Source organism: Lycorma delicatula, chromosome 1 (assembly GCF_047948215.1).
Source record: "Lycorma delicatula isolate Av1 chromosome 1, ASM4794821v1, whole genome shotgun sequence".
NCBI classification, from domain to species: Eukaryota; Metazoa; Arthropoda; class Insecta; order Hemiptera; family Fulgoridae; genus Lycorma; species Lycorma delicatula.
Window position 1 is genome coordinate 250,070,465 of NC_134455.1, and position 19,034 is coordinate 250,089,498.

The 19,034-nt window shown below is 30.8% G+C and overlaps 1 protein-coding gene across 1 annotated transcript in view; it reads right to left on the reverse strand.

Moving 5' to 3' along the window:
* The window catches only part of LOC142330298 (pre-mRNA-processing factor 17), a 63,761-nt gene that overhangs the window by 9,584 nt on the left and 35,143 nt on the right, over positions 1 to 19,034 (reverse strand). Inside the window, exons 6-8 of the mRNA XM_075375514.1 lie at positions 17,976 to 18,084; positions 13,395 to 13,549; positions 5,336 to 5,469 (exon numbers count right to left, since the gene is read on the reverse strand). Coding sequence (XP_075231629.1) covers positions 5,336 to 5,469; positions 13,395 to 13,549; positions 17,976 to 18,084 — 398 coding nt within the window. The remainder of the gene's footprint in view (positions 1 to 5,335; positions 5,470 to 13,394; positions 13,550 to 17,975; positions 18,085 to 19,034) is intronic.

The following is a 19,034-nucleotide window of genomic DNA, read 5'->3' on the forward strand; positions in this document are numbered from 1 at the left end:
GGATTGCGCTACCATAATTAAAAAAATTACTCCTCGACTGGTATTCAATGTTTTATGGCATACTGAAATTAACCTTACACCGCCCATATTGGTGAGACACAAGAGCAATTGACTCTGCTCATCACTTAACTTCTCTATCAGTAATGATCCATTTCTTAATTTTATGATGTTCTTTGAGGAACACTTGAACCCGTTACTACCTTATTGATCAGGAAATGTGCAAAAGAACTTATGAAGGAAGCCAGCTTCCTGATTATTCCAAAGAACCACAAATCTAATTTTTGTATATTGTAGATGGAATTAGACCACTTAAATTATTTTCTTAGGAAATATTATCCTCAACAGACAATGCTAAGCAAGGTCTTTTCACAAGACCTCTCATGGTGTTTTTTTAAGATGGACCACCAACCATCATAAGATTTATTTGAGGACTAGAAATTTTTGTTTCACAAGAGGTTAGGTAAATACAACTGGGTTTGCTTTGTCCAGGTGCCCAAAGTACATTGTTCACAGTACGTAGAGTCATGATAGTTTCCATTTTGGATTACGGTTGCATTTTGTAAGTGTCACAACACCACTATTTAAATGTATAATGTTGCTCTGTTGCTGTGAAAGGGCATATGTTGTAATTTACATAATGTTCCAGGTGGTGTGTACATGTGTGGTGTAAAATTTTCAGCAGCTTGGTGTGTAGAGGGAAGAGTTAGGACCATGCAGATGCCAATCCCCAAAGTCTTAATAAATGAATTATTATAAAGACTTAACTCTTACTTACAGTAATTAATTCATTACTTAGAGTAATGAATCATAAATAAAACGAAAGAGTAACTCTTAAAGTTTGTTCTCTACAAGTGTTCAACATAAGCACCTTTAGTCACAAAGTACACATCCAAGCAAATTAAGAATTTGCTCCATTATTTATGTCTGGATTAATGAAAACTACAGCTGCTTCAATCCTGTGCCTCACATTGGGCAGATCAGTAGGTAGCAAAGGCATACATACAAAATCCTTTACAAAAACCCAAAGGAAAAAATCACATAGAGTCAGATTGAGAGACACTACAATCAAGCTCTGTCATTGAGTCCATGCCATCCAATCCAATAGTTGCGGAAAATGTCATTCAACCAATCTCTTACAGGGTTATGCCAGTGAGGAAGTGCACCACCTTGTTGCCAAATAAATTTCTCTGATTCATCTTGTAATTGAAGAAAGAGCCATGTTACACATCATATCAAAATAAGTAACTTCTGTTATGCTTGCTTCAGCAAAAAGAACAGTCTAAAAAACTGCCATGGGATATTACACAAAAAATATTTAATTTTTGAGAATCCGTTTCACATTTGTAAGAGCTCATCAGGATTTTCTGACCCCCCCAGATGTGACTGTATGTGTGTTAACTTTTCCAATAACCTGAAATATTGACTCATCACTAAACATAATATGATCAAGAAAGTAAATATGATTGATATAATTTCATGTGGCAATATTTTAATTGTGAAGGCAGCATCCACAGCATAGTCTGTAGGCTTCAAAGCCTGTAACAGCTGTAAGGGATATGTAAACATTTCCTTAAAACATTCCACAGGATTTCTGTACTTACCTTCTTTAATACCTATACTTACTTAACTTCTGTTTTTAATTAGAATGAAAATCCACTTTTATTTAATACACTACGTAGAATTTTTTAATGTTTTAAAATTTAAATAACAAATTGTAGTAAGATATTGTATGGTATCATATGATGTCTAACTATTAATAATGAGACTAATGCTTTAAAATATTTTATTTTAAATTTATACATATTTAGTTATTATCCCCTTCAATATACACCCCTCCTCTACAATGCTCCATGCGAATTTTCCATTGTTTGAAACAGTGTTGGAAGTCTTCTGTGAGCTCTTTCATGACGTGTGCTGCTTTTTCTTTCACAGCTTCGTCTGAAATCTTGTTCCTTTTAATGCAGATTTGATCGTGGGGGACAGAAAAGTCACATGGTACCCTGTCAGGCAAATATGGCGGAGGATAGTCTAACACTGGGATGTTATACTTGGCTAGAAACATCTTGACAGACAATGCAGTGTGAGCCGGTGCATTGTCCTGATGAAGAACCCATGACTTGTTCTACCACAATTCAGGTTGTTTTTTCTTATTCTTTCATGGAGTTGAGCAAGGTCCTCAAGGTAGTAATGTTGATTAATAGTTTGGCCTTCAGGAGCCCCCAGTGAAGGTACACAATCCCACAAATATCGAAAAAACAACCATCATCGCTTTCAATTTTGATAATCATTTTCAATGTCATCTCGGCATTTTTGAAACACTTAAACCACTCAAAAAGCCACGCACGTGATACACATTCATTGCCATTTTCAACAAAAGATAAGTTTCAGTAGTAGTTTTTTCAAGTTTCATATGAAATTTCACAAGAATTCTTTGCTTTAATAAAATATTAATCATTTTTTTTGACAAAACAAAAAAACAATGTTATCCAAACAAAGGCCACAGCCAGACTAATATGTCTACAGAAATTGGAGTGTCAACAATTTTAAGAAAAGGCTTCACGTTACACAGCGACAGCTGTATAACGTGAAGCCTTCGACTTGTCAGTCATGAATTTGGCACATGCGCAGTTCTTCTGTAGCAGCATTAGTTTCATTATTTAATAGTCACACTTCATATTCTCAATCAACAGTAATTATTTGCTTTGTAACAACCTTAAAACATTTCACTGCGGTAATTTAATTTTAATAGCTTTAGTTTGTTAGTTCACAGCTGACTTTCCTAACAGAATTTTAGGACTACGCAGAATAGACTGCAATATTTTCTTCAAACTCTTGGTACTTTTCTCTTTACAGACATCCAGACATTTCAAATCAATTTCAAATCGTACTGTAACTACTAATTCACATTTAGCAAACTACAGAACACAGAAAACCTTTTGTTCAGGAGTTACCATCTTTCCTACTGGCACTGTCAAGCAGAATGATAGAGAATCGGTTTACAGTGTGGCGGGAAATCACTGTAGCCCTAAAGTTAACAAAAAAGAGGAGTTAGGGTATGTGTTTAGAACATATGGAAGTTTCATTGGGGGTCGGTTGGCAACAGTTTTTTACAACGTCACACACTCTGAGTAAAAGACAATTATGCTAAAAATGGCTAACATGAGTAGTTACACAGTTGAGGAGCAGTTAGTGACAAGTTCATAAACAACATATGAATCAAACAATGAAGCTAATTAGTGATAAGTTTGGTAACGCTTTAATATGCCACCACCACTATGAAAAGCAATAATGTTGGCTTGGGAAAAATGAGGATTTGAATTAGGCAGTGTTAAAGATAGGCTGCGAAGTGGATGAAAGTTAATGTTGTTAGAAACATATGTTGAACTGTTGCAGTTTCCACTGAACAATCCCCAATGAAACCAACTTGTAAATGGTCAGCTGAACTTTGTATATCGCGGACAAGAATGTAAGACAATATGAAAAAGGACTTAAAAGTTCAGTCATTTCGTCTGTTGTTCAGCAATGAACTATAAGAAGCTAACACGGAACATCGCGCTGCATCCTGCCAGGCTTTACTAGCAAAATTTCCCGCTACAGTGCACTGTGGAATGGTGCTTTTTACTGATAAATGTGCAATCTATCGCAGTTCACGTGCCAGAAATGTGTTATTTTGGGTGAAAGAAAATTCTTATTATGCAACAGAGTTGGAAAGAAATCCACCACACATGATATGGGCTGGAATGACAGCTCATCATTTGGTCCTTTTTTTGATGGGCCAGTGAATGCACAAACTTATTTAGAGATGTTGGAGGCATGGTTAATACCACAGCTTCAAGAGGATCTTATGTAAAAAGTATGGTTGCAGAGGATGAAGCACCTGCACAATTTTGCTCTATCAGTCTGCATGTTTCTGAATGAAAAATTTTTAGGACATTGGATTGGCAAAGGTACTACAGCATCACCAGCTCCGTTATCATTGCCACCATGAAGTCCTGATCTCACCACACCAGACAATTCATTATTGCGAATAATCAAGGCAAACATATCTGCACATGGCTTTGCCACAAATGAAGAATTGCGTGATGCTGTGAGGGATGCCTTCCCTAACATAAAACCAGAAATTCTCCGTCGCATGTCACAGAGGACATGGTGACATATAAAATTATGCATGCAACATGAGAGCAAACACCAAAAATCCACTGAACCATTAAAATTAATAGTATATATCAAGTGAGTAAATAAAATAATTCATTACTATATCACATTTTTCATTTATAACTCATTACAAATTTTTAGTTCTAACTTTAAGGGGTACAATATTTCTTGACCATTCTGTACAGCCACATACATTATTAAAATGTGTTTTTTGCTCATTGATTCAAGCCTTAAATCAACACTGTACAACTCATCCATGAGGTGTAACAAATTAAAATCCCGATATGCTTTTGTACATCCAGTATTTTACTTATTAATAAATTTAAACTTAAAAAATACCTCATCAAAAATGTTGTTACCTTCTTTAATTACAAACACATGATAGTTATTCCATCTAAATACTTGATAAATTTTACTGTTTGTTCACTAGTGCTTTATGTACTTTCATGTGTAACTATTTTTCAAATTAAATTATTTGCCTGTTAAAATGCATTTTACTTTAAAAACATATTGAAATTTATTTTTATTCGATAAAAACTGTGTTTTTTAAAAATTATTTAAAAATACAGATTGATAAATAAATTTATTAAAGTTTAAAGAATTATTGCAACCATTACCATTATTAATTCTGTCTAAACAAAAAAGGCTTCTAGAAGGGAATAAAACTTTCTTCATTAAATTAAAAATTATAATGATTTTTAAGTCATTTAATTTTTTAAACAGGATTTCTGTATCTGTACTATTGTCTGTTTTTAAATATCATTCAAATGAAGATCGACTTTTATTTAGTACATTACACAGAATTCTATAATTTTTAGTTTAAATAATAAAGGGTGGTTAAATCCATAAATTTTATGATATCATGTTTTCAATCAACATGAATTGTTTGTGTTGCACCACTGCTTGACTCATATATAAATATTAAAATGGTAAAAAATTAGTTTCTGTAATTAGTAGTAACAAATAGAATAAATCAATTAGTGAATATCAATAAAGTAAATAGCATAAATTTTAGAAAGTTTAAGGAAAAGACATAATTCTGATCTGAAAGACATAACAGACAATTATTCCATCACTTTTCAAACGGTCTTCAAATTAAAAATAGCCTTTTCTATTATAACCTTAAACATAATATGGCAATAAAGACACTTAAATACAGTTTTGTTTAATTTACACTTACCATTCCCAAACACGTAAACTCTTGTCATCAGAAGTTGTAACAAAACGTCTGTTTTCATCTACAAATGTTATTGTGTTTACAGCACCAAGATGACGGTCATACTCTTGTACAACTTCACCAGAACGAATATCCCACTAAAGTAAGTAAAAATCCAAAGTTATACAATTATTTTATTATAAATGTTTTCTATTAAGAACTGATACAGAGGAGCTGAACCGAAGGTGCAACAATATCGAAGAGGTATCTATTGAGAGCTTCCTGCCTCCTATTAATGATTCCTGAAAGAGGGCTGCAGCTCTTCCAGTAGTTGTTAAGGGTGTAGATCAGGAGGACTGAAACGGCAATATCAACATCCTCAATTTTCTGAATACTGTGCATCTGAAAGCAATGGAAAACTACAGCTGCTTTTTTTGCAATAAAAATAAGCATTTTTTTAATGCATTTTCATGTAATAAAGATGAAGGCGTCTTCCTTAGTAAAACATTCGGGTGGTAAACTAGTCCCCTGTTTGGATCTCCAGGTGAGGACTGCTACAGAAGGGGTCACCAGAAAATTAAAAAATAACATTCTATGAGTCAGAACGTAGAATGTTAGAACCTAAAAAAGGTTGGTAAGTTAGAAAATTTAAAAAGGCAAATGGATAGAGTAAATGTAGATGTACTAGGAATTAGCAAGGTTCAGTCGGAAGAGGAAAATTACTTTTGGTCAGGCGATTTTAGAATAATTAATTCAGCTTCAAATAAAGGGCAGGCAGGAGTAGGTTTCGTAACGAACAAGAAGATAGGGAAGAGAGTAGAGCATTTCAAAATGCATAGTGACAGAATCATTGTAATCAGGATAAAATCAAAACCTAAGCCAACACCAATAGTTAAAGTCTAGTGTCCATGATGACAATGAGGTAGAGTGTATTTACAAAGAAATTGACAAAGCAATTAAACACATAAAAGGGGATGAAAACTAAATAATAGTTGGAAATTGGAATGCAAGCATCAGAAAAGGCTAGGAAGAAAATATTGTGGGTGAATACGGGCGCGGAAAAAGAAATAAAAGACAGGACCGACTTATTGAGTTTTGCATGAAGTATAATTTAATAATTGCCAACATCCAGTTTAAAAATCATAATAGAATAATATACGCATGGAAAAAAACTGGGCGATACTGCAAGGTATCAGACAGATTATATCAAAGTTAAGAAAAGATTTAGAAATCAACTCGTCGACTGCAAAGCATATCCAGGAGCAGACATTGATAGCGACCATGATTTTATGAATGTAGACTAGGGTTTAAAAACCTGAAAAAAAGGGTGTCAGATGAATCTATGGAATTCAGAAAACCTTGAGGAAGAGGAGGTAAAGAAGATTTTTGAGGAGGACATTGAAAGAAAGAGTAAAAAAGGTAAGGTAGAAAATATAGATGTAGAATGGGAGAATGTTAAAAAAAAAATTCTTAAATCAGCAGAAACGAGCTTAGGCGAAACAAAGAGAACTGGTAGAAAACCTTGGATATCAAAGGATAAGTTGCAGCTGATGGATAAATGCAGAAAGTATAAGAATGCTAGTGATGAAGAAGGTAAAAGGAACTATTGATGATTAAGAAATACTATAAACAGGAAGTGCAAATGAGTAAAAGAAGAGTGGATTAAAGAAAAGTGTTCAGAGGTGGAAAGAGAAATGATCATTGGTAAAGTAGACGGAGCATACAGGAAAGTTAAGGAGACTTTTGTAATACATAAATTAAAATAATTAAAATCTAATAATGTGTTAAATAAAGATAGTTCACCAATTTATAATAAAATACCGATTTATAAATAAAGAAACAGTCGATAGGTGGGTGGAACATATTGAAGAGTTATATGGAGGAAATGAATTAGAAATATGTGTAGAGGAAGAAGGGGAACTCAAAGAGAATGAACAGGGAGATAAAATACAGAGATCTGAATTTAATAGAGCATTAAAAATTTTGAATGGCAGAAAGACTCCTGGGACTGATGGGATACCTGGAGAATTACTGCGCAGTGCACATGAGGAAGCGATAGATAGATTACACAAACTGGTGTGTAATATTTAAAATAGAAAAGGAAATTCCAACAGACTTCAAAAAGAGTGTTATGTCATCATACCAAAGAAAGCAGGAGCTGATAAATGTGAAGAAAATACTTACTTAACTACTCATGCATCAAAAATCTTAACTAGAAAACTGTTCAGAGGAGAGTGGAAGAATTATTACAATTCGGCTTCAGGAAAAGTATAGGGAAGGGGGAAGCAATTTTAGCACTCAGATTAATAACAGAAGGAAGATTAAAGAAAAACAAACAAACATACTTGGGATTTATAGACAAAGAAAAGGCATTTGATAAGATATATTGGAATAAAAAGTTCAGCATTTTAAAAATTTAGGGTTCAATTATAGAGATAGAAGAACAATTACTAACATTTACAAGAACCAAACCACAACAGTAATAATCGAAGAACATAAGAAGAGGCCGTAATGAAAAAGGGAGTCCGACAAGAATGTTCCCTATCCCCGTTAATTTTTAATCTTTACATAGAACTAGCAGTTAATGAAGTTAAAGAACAATTTAGATCCGGAGTATCAGTCCAAGGGGAAAAGATAAAGATGCTACAATTTGCTGATGATATAATAATTCTTGTTGAGAATAAAAAGATTTTGAAGAAACAATGAATGGCATGAATGAAGTCCTATGCAAGAACTACCAAATGGAAATAAACCAGAATAAACAAAAGTAATGAAATTTAATAGAAATAATGAAGATTGACCACTGAATATAAAAATAGGATGGGAAAAGATTACAGAGGCAGAAGAATTTTGTTATTTGGGAAGTAGAATTACTAAAGATGGACGAAGCAGGAGTGATATAAGCGCTGAATAGCACAGACAAATATGCTTTCAGTCAGAAATATAATTTGCTTACATCAAAAATTAATTTAAATGTCAGGAAAACATTTTTGAAAGTACATGTTTGGAGCGCAGCTTTATATGGAAGTAATACTTGGACAATCAGAGGACCTGAGAAAAAAAGATTGGAAGTTTTTGAAATGTGGTGCTATAGAAGAATGTTAAAAATCAGGTGGGTGGATAATGTGACAAATAAAGAGGTGCTGCGGCAAATTGATGAAGAAAGAAGCATTTGTAAAAAATATAATTAAAAAAAGAGACATGCTTATAGGCCACATATTAAGGCATCCTGAAATAGTAACTTTAACATTGGAAGGAAATGTCGATGGAAAAAATTGTGCAGGCAGGCAATGTTTGGAATATAGAAAACAATTTGTTAGGATGCAGGATGTACATCAAAATGAAACAACTGACACTAGATGGGGAATCTCAGAGAGCTGCATCAAACCAGTCAAATGGCTGAAGATAAAAAAAACAAAATTAAGAACTACTGCTAAAAGAACAGGATAATTGCCTTCCACCTAATACAGTAGGCTCTCAATAATCAGACACATATCGGATAGCCCAGTTGTCAGATTAACAGAATTTGTCAGATTACTGGAATTAACCTAATTTCAATGGAATAACCCACAGAAAATGTTATGTATTTTCATTTGCTTTTATTAATTTAAATAACTGATGTAATTTGATTAAGAAAATAACAATAATACAACTAACTACTTTTTAGAAAACTTACTTAATAGAAAAATACTGGTTTAATAGTCTTGATTTTTTGCTTTGATGGAGAGTTTAGAATTATTTTCTCGCAAACGTTTTAGTGTTAAAATATCGGAAGAAGCGGCACTTCATTTTCTTCAGCCCATTTGATACATACATTAAATGCACTCACACTTATGTGACTTATGGTACTAATTGATGGCGAAGATGACATGGTTTTGCTGTCATCATCATCTTCAGCCTGATTAAGCACATCTTCAATTATCTCCCAGTCAGTCACCAATTGATAATTTTCATCTTCAATTCCAGTCAACCATTCATTTACATCATCTTGTGTCAGTCCTTCTGAGTCATCCTCACTGCACAGTTGAGCTAGCAACTACCTAATGTCGTTTATTTCAGTATCAGGACTAAAATCACTTCTTTTGGATGTCGTCGGTATTTGTTTATTTTCCACTTGTTTTTACTTCCTTGTATGAAGTAAAGGAAGTATTGTGATCGCAAAACATTTTGATTTTCATATTTCAAGAGAAATATCCATTTTCACAATCCCTGAATCCATTTTGACTAGTTTCCGCATGACATCTGTTCGTACATATGTACGTATATGTAGTATGTGCATATGTATCTTGCATAACTCAAAAATGATTAGCCATAGGATGTTGAAATTTTTATATTTAGCACTGTTGTAATATCTAGTTGTGCACCTTCCTTTTTGATTGCATTCGAAATTAAAATTAAAATTTTAATTAATGAAATATTTGGATCTTAAAGAGAAGGCATATCGGTTCGAATAAGACTTCATCTCCTTCTGTTTTTTTTTTTAACTTTTTTTTATCTATTTTTTTAACTTTTCTTTTTTTTAATTTAAATATATTGATTTAATAGTTTATTAACCCGTGACTGTAAACAAAATTTTTACAATAAAAAATAATTCAATGATGGTAAAAAAAAAATTAGTGAAATAAAATTTTATATACTTTTAAAAAGATGTAAATGTAATTTAATAGGCGTTACATATGTATATATGTAACAGATTCGGTGAAACATCTGATTATTTAATATTAATGGAAAATTATAATTTAGAATCATATTATTTAATTATTTGACAGAAAAATAAAATACAATTTTGAACTATATTCAATTTAAAGTGATTGTAAAAACATTTTTTCACTTGTATGCACAAGATTTCTGATGTGCATTTCAGATTTCTGGTGTTATATAAATAAAAGCTAATAATAATTAAACTATTCTGTTTGGTTTCTGTTTGGTAAACTCCTGAATACTGGTTACAAATATTAATTTTGACCTTACAGTATTGAATTATTAGTCTTTATTATTAGATTATTTGGTAAACAATTTATTTAAAGAATAATCAGTGGAGTTTTACCCTAATGTTTCAGGTAAGATTGTTGAATTAATAATTGTAAAAATATTTAATGTTAATAAAAACTAATATTTTAGCAATTGTGTAACTGTCCACTTTTATTAAAGAATTGGAGGATCATATCTTACTTTCAAATGAAATAAGATTAAATGAAGTGCAAAAAAAATGTGTTTATGTAATTTAATAAACGAATAAGGATGTCATGTGATCACATCAGATTTTTTCTTATAAATATAACATAGGATGAGTTGGCCAGAAATTTTTCAAGAATACACTATTGTTTTTGCAGGAATCTTTTCCGATTGGTGTGCGAGATCAAACATGTTGTCTTCAAAATTTCTTTCTTTTAAACATTTTAAAATAGGCATATTTTCCGATTTACTCATTATTACACTGTACAACTGACGCTTTTTGTGATTTGTTTTAACCATCTGGTGATCCATGTTCCATCGGCTGAATAATAGCTGTAACATTTGGCAGAAAAAATAAGACTAAGACAGATAAAACAACCTTTACTTTCTAAGTCTTCTTCATGTGGGTGCCCCTTACAGTTGTTTGAACATAACAATGCTTTTTCTGGTAACTGACTTTTTTTAAAGAATTTTTCTAATCACGACATGAACTGCTCCTTAAACCATTCAAAAAATACTTCCCTTCACATCCATGCTTGGCTTTGAGTTTTCTATTTTTCACGAAATTGATATTTTACGTTTTCAAAAGCCCTATGATTTTTGGACTTGCCTGTATCAAGCAATTCACGTTTATGGGTACCACTCATAAGTTTGAACAAGGCATAAACATAATTCTGTTTTTCGATTTGATTTTTTGCGATCTAGAGCGCTCTTTTCAGTGCAATGGACAAATGTTTTTTTTCGACAGCAGCCTCCATAATAACCCACTCTCTTCGGCATTATAAACCTGGTTTCCAAGACCCAACTCTTGGACTTTCTTTATAAATTTTTCTTTATATGGCTCAACAACAATAAAATCAAAAGACAGTTTCTCAGCTGTGGTGGTTAGTAAACAGATTCCATAGCGCTTCTTGAATTTGTCGAACACCCATCACTTGCACAGAACTCTTCTTTTTCATTTTCTTTAAAGAAAAGCTTAGATTTTTCTTTGATGATTTCACCAGAAAGAGGAGTACGTTTGGAACGTTTCTAAATAAACCAAGCAATAAGTGAATCTTCTATATGGAAATGTGCCAGATTTTAATGTTTTCCAATCACTTTTACCACCGACATTATCTTTTATAAATTTTCCTATTTATAGTCTCACTTGTACAATGAATTTTTATATGGCAACTTTTTCCACAATAGTTCATTTTTTCAAGCACAATTATAATTAGCCTTTAAATCTGTCTATAATTAAACAGAATTGTTAAACCTATAACAGTCAAACCAGTCAACTAATTAGTTTGATGCTGATGCTATTTTTAGTCATTTAATTCATCTTGTGATATAAGATGTGGCTTATTGGAAGCTAATTCAGAATCAAAACCATTGTTGTCTTCTTCGTACTGCCTGATTTTCATTGCTGCTTTCAAAACATAAATTCACAGGTGGCTCAGGAACTGGAATATTTCACTGTGAGGTACAAGCCTGATTGTAGATTGCAATGAAGGATATTTTACAGTATGTTTAGACTTTTTAGAAATTCCAGACACAGTTGTTAAACAGAAGTAACAATTGATTACATGATCCTTTGGTTCAAGCCAAACCATAGATACACCAAATGGCAAAACCTTCCATGTACCTTTCAGCCATCCTCTTAAATATACAAAACAACTAGTGCATACTATATGAGGAGCCCACATCTTATCCTAGTCACCAATTTTACACTGAAACTACAAACGATATGCTTTATTAATTAAAGATGTAATGTTTTCTTCTATTTGTTTTTATGGTAAACTCACCACATACATAACAAAAGACATCCAAATCATTTATAAAATGTTAACACATTACGACACTGCACTGTTAACAAACTTAAGACAGCAATAAGACTGGACAAAATTAACTGATTCCTAACTTCAGTACTTAATACAAACAACACAGCTGTGTTTTCAGCTAAATGTTTTGACCTGCCTAGAAAAGATTAATCTTGTCCATGCAGACTCATTTTTCAGTATCAGATATGATGTCATAATATGTGATTATGATATGATTTAATTCTTTGTCTAGTATTATTTACTTATAACTTACAAATTATGTTAACAAAGTTAAACAATAAAAAATGAACTAACAAAATACAATATAGGAGCTTAAAATGCTAACTATACACTGAAAAATGAAAAAAAAATCCTTTAATTAAAATTAAAATTTTTTTCAAAAATGGTGGTTGATAGCAAGATTCTGAGTTCATAATCATTTTGAGCATCAAAAAAAAATTAAAATCATGTATTGCATGTTAGGAAACAAAAATTATGTTTATCAGTGTGTTTCGTTCCATGTTAAGCTGGTTGGTGCTGCACCCTAGCATCTACTAGTGTTGGCCGGCAATTTGGTCTAATGTGACCATTCAAGAGTCGGATCCCACTGGAGCGGTCATGATTTGTTTAATGTAACATTTCATTCTAGTGCAGAATAGTTTTATTTTGTAGTCTAAAGTCTAATGTGGCTTATAGTGTTTATTGATAATGTTCAATTGTATAATTTTGACTTATGGGTCATTTATTTATCAGTCTAATACAACTTGTATTTTTCGATATTCAAAAAATGTCTAATGTGATAAATTAAAATTTAACCATTCAAGAAAAATATGTTTTAGTTCATTTCATCATCTCAACCATCATTTCAAAATACAGTCCATACTCGCTCTACAATTTAACACATTGTTATATTGTGGATAATTTTCTAAGAAGACCAAACTTGATGTCAGGATGTATAGTCAATTTCATTAGAATACAGTATATTTTACAGCAGTAATATGATAAAATATTTTACAGTTGCATTTTGAGTTTTCATAAAGGTGCAGAAGTACGGTATTAAAAAAGATAATTAATTAGGAAGACATTAATAATAAAAACATGTTACTTACACAAATAATCTTTTTATCTGAAGTTCCAGCAACAAAAAGATTCTGTTTATCTTCATCTGGGTTAAATTTAACACAGTAAGGAATCTTGCGACTAGTGAATCTTGAAATACACTCTCCAGTTTCTGTGTCCCACAATTTGATATACCTATCATATGCTGAAAAATGTTATATACAACTATATAAAAGTTGTAAAAATTAGAGAAAAGCTATAAAAGTTAATGCTTTATTTTCCAAAAATCATGTTAAACATTCATTGTTAAAAGGCAATTCAATAGGAACTACATTATAAAAAATTTCTGAATTTTTTATAATAAATAACTATTACAAGATGTATGTCACTGATGTTTAGTAAAATCAAGCTTTGCCTTCAATTTAGTAAATTTTTTTGAACAAGGTTCAATTTTTTTAAATATTTCCTTTTCAAATAAGTTTTAAAAAATATAAAAATGCTGTTAAATGTTTGTATTATTATTTTTTTCAATCAATTTACATATAAAATGAATTAGCTTGAATAAGAAAGGTTTGATTTTAATATATATATATATATATATATTAAATTTCAAGTTATAACTACATTATCAGCCCTTTATATTAAACTATTTACTAGGATAATTTATGGATGAATTTTTATTGTTAGTCATGTTATGAAGAGGAAGGTATTGTAGATGACATTAGCTCCGGCTATGAAAACTCAAATACATGGAAATATTTTTGATTTTCAGATCAGTCTAAGAGAACAAAATGAAGAAGAATAAAGCTACATAAGAGAAGCTAACTACAAGGGAATCATATAACTTGAAAAGACAGTTAATTAATTGAAAAGGACTAATATTTTTTTTTTAGAGTTGAAACGCACAGAAAAAGTTGGAATCTTCATAAGAATCTTAACTGTGAAAAGAGTGAAATAAAGAGAGCCATGGTCACAAAGGAATGAGACTCATATGTAGATTTGACTTTCAGTGAGTACATAGATGAAGAAATAAAGAAAATGAAAATTAAAAATTTTAAAGAGTAACACTCAATGAAGAGAAAATACACACTTCAATCACTGATGATGTTATTCTTATGATAGTTGATTATGTGGAAAGGAATAAGTTTTTTTTATTATTCATAAAAGAATTTTTTTTTTCATTATCAGTAGAAGGTAATTGCAGTATAGAACTATTTTACTTTGCAGTCCTGATGAATTTCTATTCAATTTGAAAATAAATCAAGTACACAAAAATAATGAAGTATGATAAAAAGAAGGCAGAAAATGTATGTTATATAATAAATTAGGGCAATATTGATGTAAACATCAAAAGTAAAACACATTTGTTACTTAGGCTATAAAATCAGTTAAGAATGTGCTAAGTGAGAAAGACAAAAAAGTAGATTAACAAAACAAATTTCCAGGACACAGAAATATTCTAAATCAAATTTACACCTATGAATTAGAAAGAAATACTTCATATAAAAAACATTATAGTAGTGAAATAAGAATTTTTAGGTAACATCAATAAAATTAGTATTACTAGGATTAACAAAAATATAATACCATAAAAGAACAGAAAATTGTGTCATAAATAATACTAACAGTATCTTCCATTTTATTAGTTTCAATGTGTTATTAGGTTATGTTAGAAACTAAATTATTCAGCATAAACTTTTAAACAAATTTATTTGCACATCTTAACGGCAACATGTTATAAGTCAACAAGGCGAAGTTCATATTCATGGAGGAGTACAGCACTGTTGTTTTGTTTAGCTATAGACTGAGATGGAGATATAACACAACAGTAGAGTCTGGGCTTAGTTCTACTGAATAAAGTGATATGCTTGTCAATCCATTCTAAACAAGAAATGTTGTCCATTTAAAATAGGTTACTGTATTTTTTAGAACCTCTAATTTCTTTCTAATTACAGTAAAAACAATTAAAAATATTAATTTACATTTCTTAATTCATAAATTAAATAAATTTAACCTGCAATTAATTACAATAATATAATTAGGTAAACACTTTCACGAAAACGGTATCATAGTTCACAGCATTATATTTAAAGCTGTTAGTAATAATTTGGACATACAGGCCTACGGAATTGCAACAAGTTGAAAATAGCTGTGGAATAAAAAAATAAAATAATATTTTTATATTAATTTACTAAATAATTAAACGATCAATACTACCTCAATATAGTCCTTAACCAGTTTTTCTGCAGTTTCTGTAGAACTATCTTCTGTAATAGGCCAACAATCCTCAATTTTTGAGTCAAGCTCAAAAATCGAGGGAACTTAATTAATTTTATTTAATAATTAATTAATTAATTTTATTTTTTTGGAGGTATTCTTGAATACCCTTTTTCAATGAATTGGATGAAGGAGGCTTATTTTCTTTGTTTATTATGGTAAGGTGCATTATCTATGACTAAAATACAATTAGTCAGTAGTCCTGGGATAACTTCCTTTTTAAATAAACTTCAAAAAATATTCATTTTTCATCTTTTTATGATAAACTTCTAATTTACTCTTGGAATTGTATATTAAAAAAGCAACATCTATTGAATCCAATATCCCTACCCACATGAGTCAAATTAAATTACCATCGGCACTACTATTAACAAAAATACCTGATACATCATCACTTGGTGAGCACTTTTTTACTGTATACTGTGTGTGCCCCCATGTTTCATCTAAATATATGATTTTCTGATTTTGTTGAGAAGTTGCATTTTTCTCAGATACCTAAGAAAAAAAGCACATTTCGCAATTACATCAGCTCGTTCACATACAAAATCAGTCTACTATTTCTACACTTCCTGAATTGAAAACCCATAGATTTTATAATTTTGCTTAGTGTATCCCTACTAGCAGTAAAATTCAGTTCCTCATGACAAAAACTGTGTAATTCTCATATAGTAGGTATTTCCTTATAGAATTTTAAATATTTAAGAAATTCTCTTCTAATAACACACTTGTTGAAAACATCTATTTCATATTTACTTTGAAGTTTTCCATGTTCACTTCGCATCATAACAGGACTATTTTTAAGAAACAACTGTTGCTATTTTCAATGCAAAGAACAGAGAATATTTGTTTTTATTAGTAATAACATGGTTACAAATTATATAATGATTATAACTACACGTCAATTTTAAACTTGTTAACTCGTAATTCTATGACTCATACATCTCTGTTCACCATAATATCATTACTTAAACCAAAACAACCAATATAAGAGATTTATTCTTTATTTACTTGCAATTACTTTTTTTAGTACGATATATTTTCATCATGCTTATATTTTAAAATACACTGACAAAGAAAACAATTGCTCTTATTACAAAAAAAACAGGGCGAAAGATAAAATCCATTATTTATACAAAAATAGATGTAGTTAAGAAGAAGAAAACTGATGATTTAACATTAAACATAGAAATTAAGATGACATAAATTAACTCAATATAAATAAAACGTAATAAACAATATGTTATGCAACACTATCATAATATGGGTCTGCATTCATAGACACACACAATTATATTTAAAACAGCAACTTAATCTCATGGCAGAAGTCGCAATTACTTTACTAGTACCGCTGGAACATGACCGTACACAGCAGTAGTTCATAAACTCTCTGAATATGCACCTCACCTTGTCAATTAGTAAATCATTCATTTTTAAACTTTTTTTGGTGAAACATATATGAGTCATGACCCAAAATCATTAAAATGAATTTATAATTTTCTTCTAGTACTATTTTTAGTACATCATTTTTTTATAACACAAATATGAATGTGAAAAATACATTAAAATAAATCACTGTTTTGTGAGGTATAATTTATCCTACCGAAAAGAAAAATTAAATTTATTAAAATTTGTCTATACTACCTCAAGAACTTCTATGATTTTAGGAATATTCTTACCTCAAGTAATTAAGTTTCAAAAGCGTTAAGAAACACCATCTACAGCATATCACATTGTTCTGTAAAATGAATAAATTAATGTTCGAAATGTTTGACAGGAACTGAAGTAAAATAACTATCTGTAAAAGTGAACAGATTTTAAGAGTTTAAAAAAATATTTATCACACAAAATGTTACGTATAAATGAACTTAACAAAGTAGCAGCACAGTAGATAGGGAAATAAGTGATATACTAACAGTTTCAGATTCAATCCTATGTTTGAGCTTGGAAAGAAAAGAAGATATTTATATACCGTATATATCTATTTTAATAATTTCCAGCATTTGAAAATAAAATACAAAAGAAAATAACTAAAATTATTTTTCTACATAAACTGTGAATAAAATAAAAATATAGTAAATAATGCACTTCCCTACATATAAAGCCCCAATGGAACACAATATCACAAAACCTTTTTAATGAAATATTAACTGATTAAAAATGAAACTTTTACTAGATGAATGTTAAAAATAGTTATGGAGGAAGTTGTAGAGTAAAAACTATAGAGGAAGATTGTAATACATGAATCACATTAACAAAGTATAGTAAATGTATAGAAATTCAAAGATAAGCAAATAATAAAAACAAATGGCGAACAAAAACAAACCAATGAAATAGCTGATGAAAAAAAATTTTACCTGCAGAAAGAAATTGCTTTCCTGAATTATTAAAACAGACATCTCTCACTGCCTGTCTGTGCCCATAGTATGTTCTTACACATCGTCGTTCACCATACACTTCCCATAACTGAAAAGAAATCAACATTTAAAAAAACATATTAAGTAATATAATGGGAGTTTGAATATACAAAATAAAACCCTACAGGTGTAAAAATAAATTTGTTATATATGAGATTTGTCCGAAAACTAAGTGTACTGATATTCCTACCGACAAACAGGTAATGTAAAACGTACTTGATGTATAACAGTATGTAGTAGTGACCTTGGTTACACATGCAAACTTGTTTCAACTAGATCAGTTGAGTCAGTCACACGTTACTGCTGTTCATGTATGGTTGTGTTTTACAACCTCGTTATGTTTGTGATGGAGGAAAATATTGAACAACATTACACTACCAAATTTCATGTGAAACTCAACAAGTCTGCCACAGAAAAATTTGATTCATTAATTAAAGATTATGGAAATGCCACTCTATTGAGAACTATGGTTTTTAAGTGGCACAAAGTTTTCAAAGAGGACCGAGAAAATGTTGATGACAACCCTTGTTCTTGAAGACCAATCTCGTCAACAAAAGATGAAAATGTGGAAGTGTTGCGGTGAGTTGTGAAGGCGAAAGACCGCTGATTGAGTGTCAAGATGATTGCAGAAAAAAATGGATTGGATAAAAATGCAGTTCACAAAATTTTAACATATTGTCTGAACATGTGAAAAACTTGTTCGAAACTTGTCTGCGGACCACAAGCGAACGAGGTGGAAATTTGTCAGGAATTACTGAAAAGACTCAAAATTGAACCAAATTTTTTGGATAAAATAATAAGAGGCAAGATGAATTATGGGTGTTCGAATACGATCCCAAGACTAAACGGCAAAGTTCAGAATAGCGCACAAAAAGTTCTCCTCATCCGAAGAAAGCACACATGAGCAGATCCAAGGTGAAAATAATGATTATAGATTTTTCGACAGCTGTGGCATAGTGCACAAAGAATTTATACCTCTAGGACAGACAATTAAAAGCG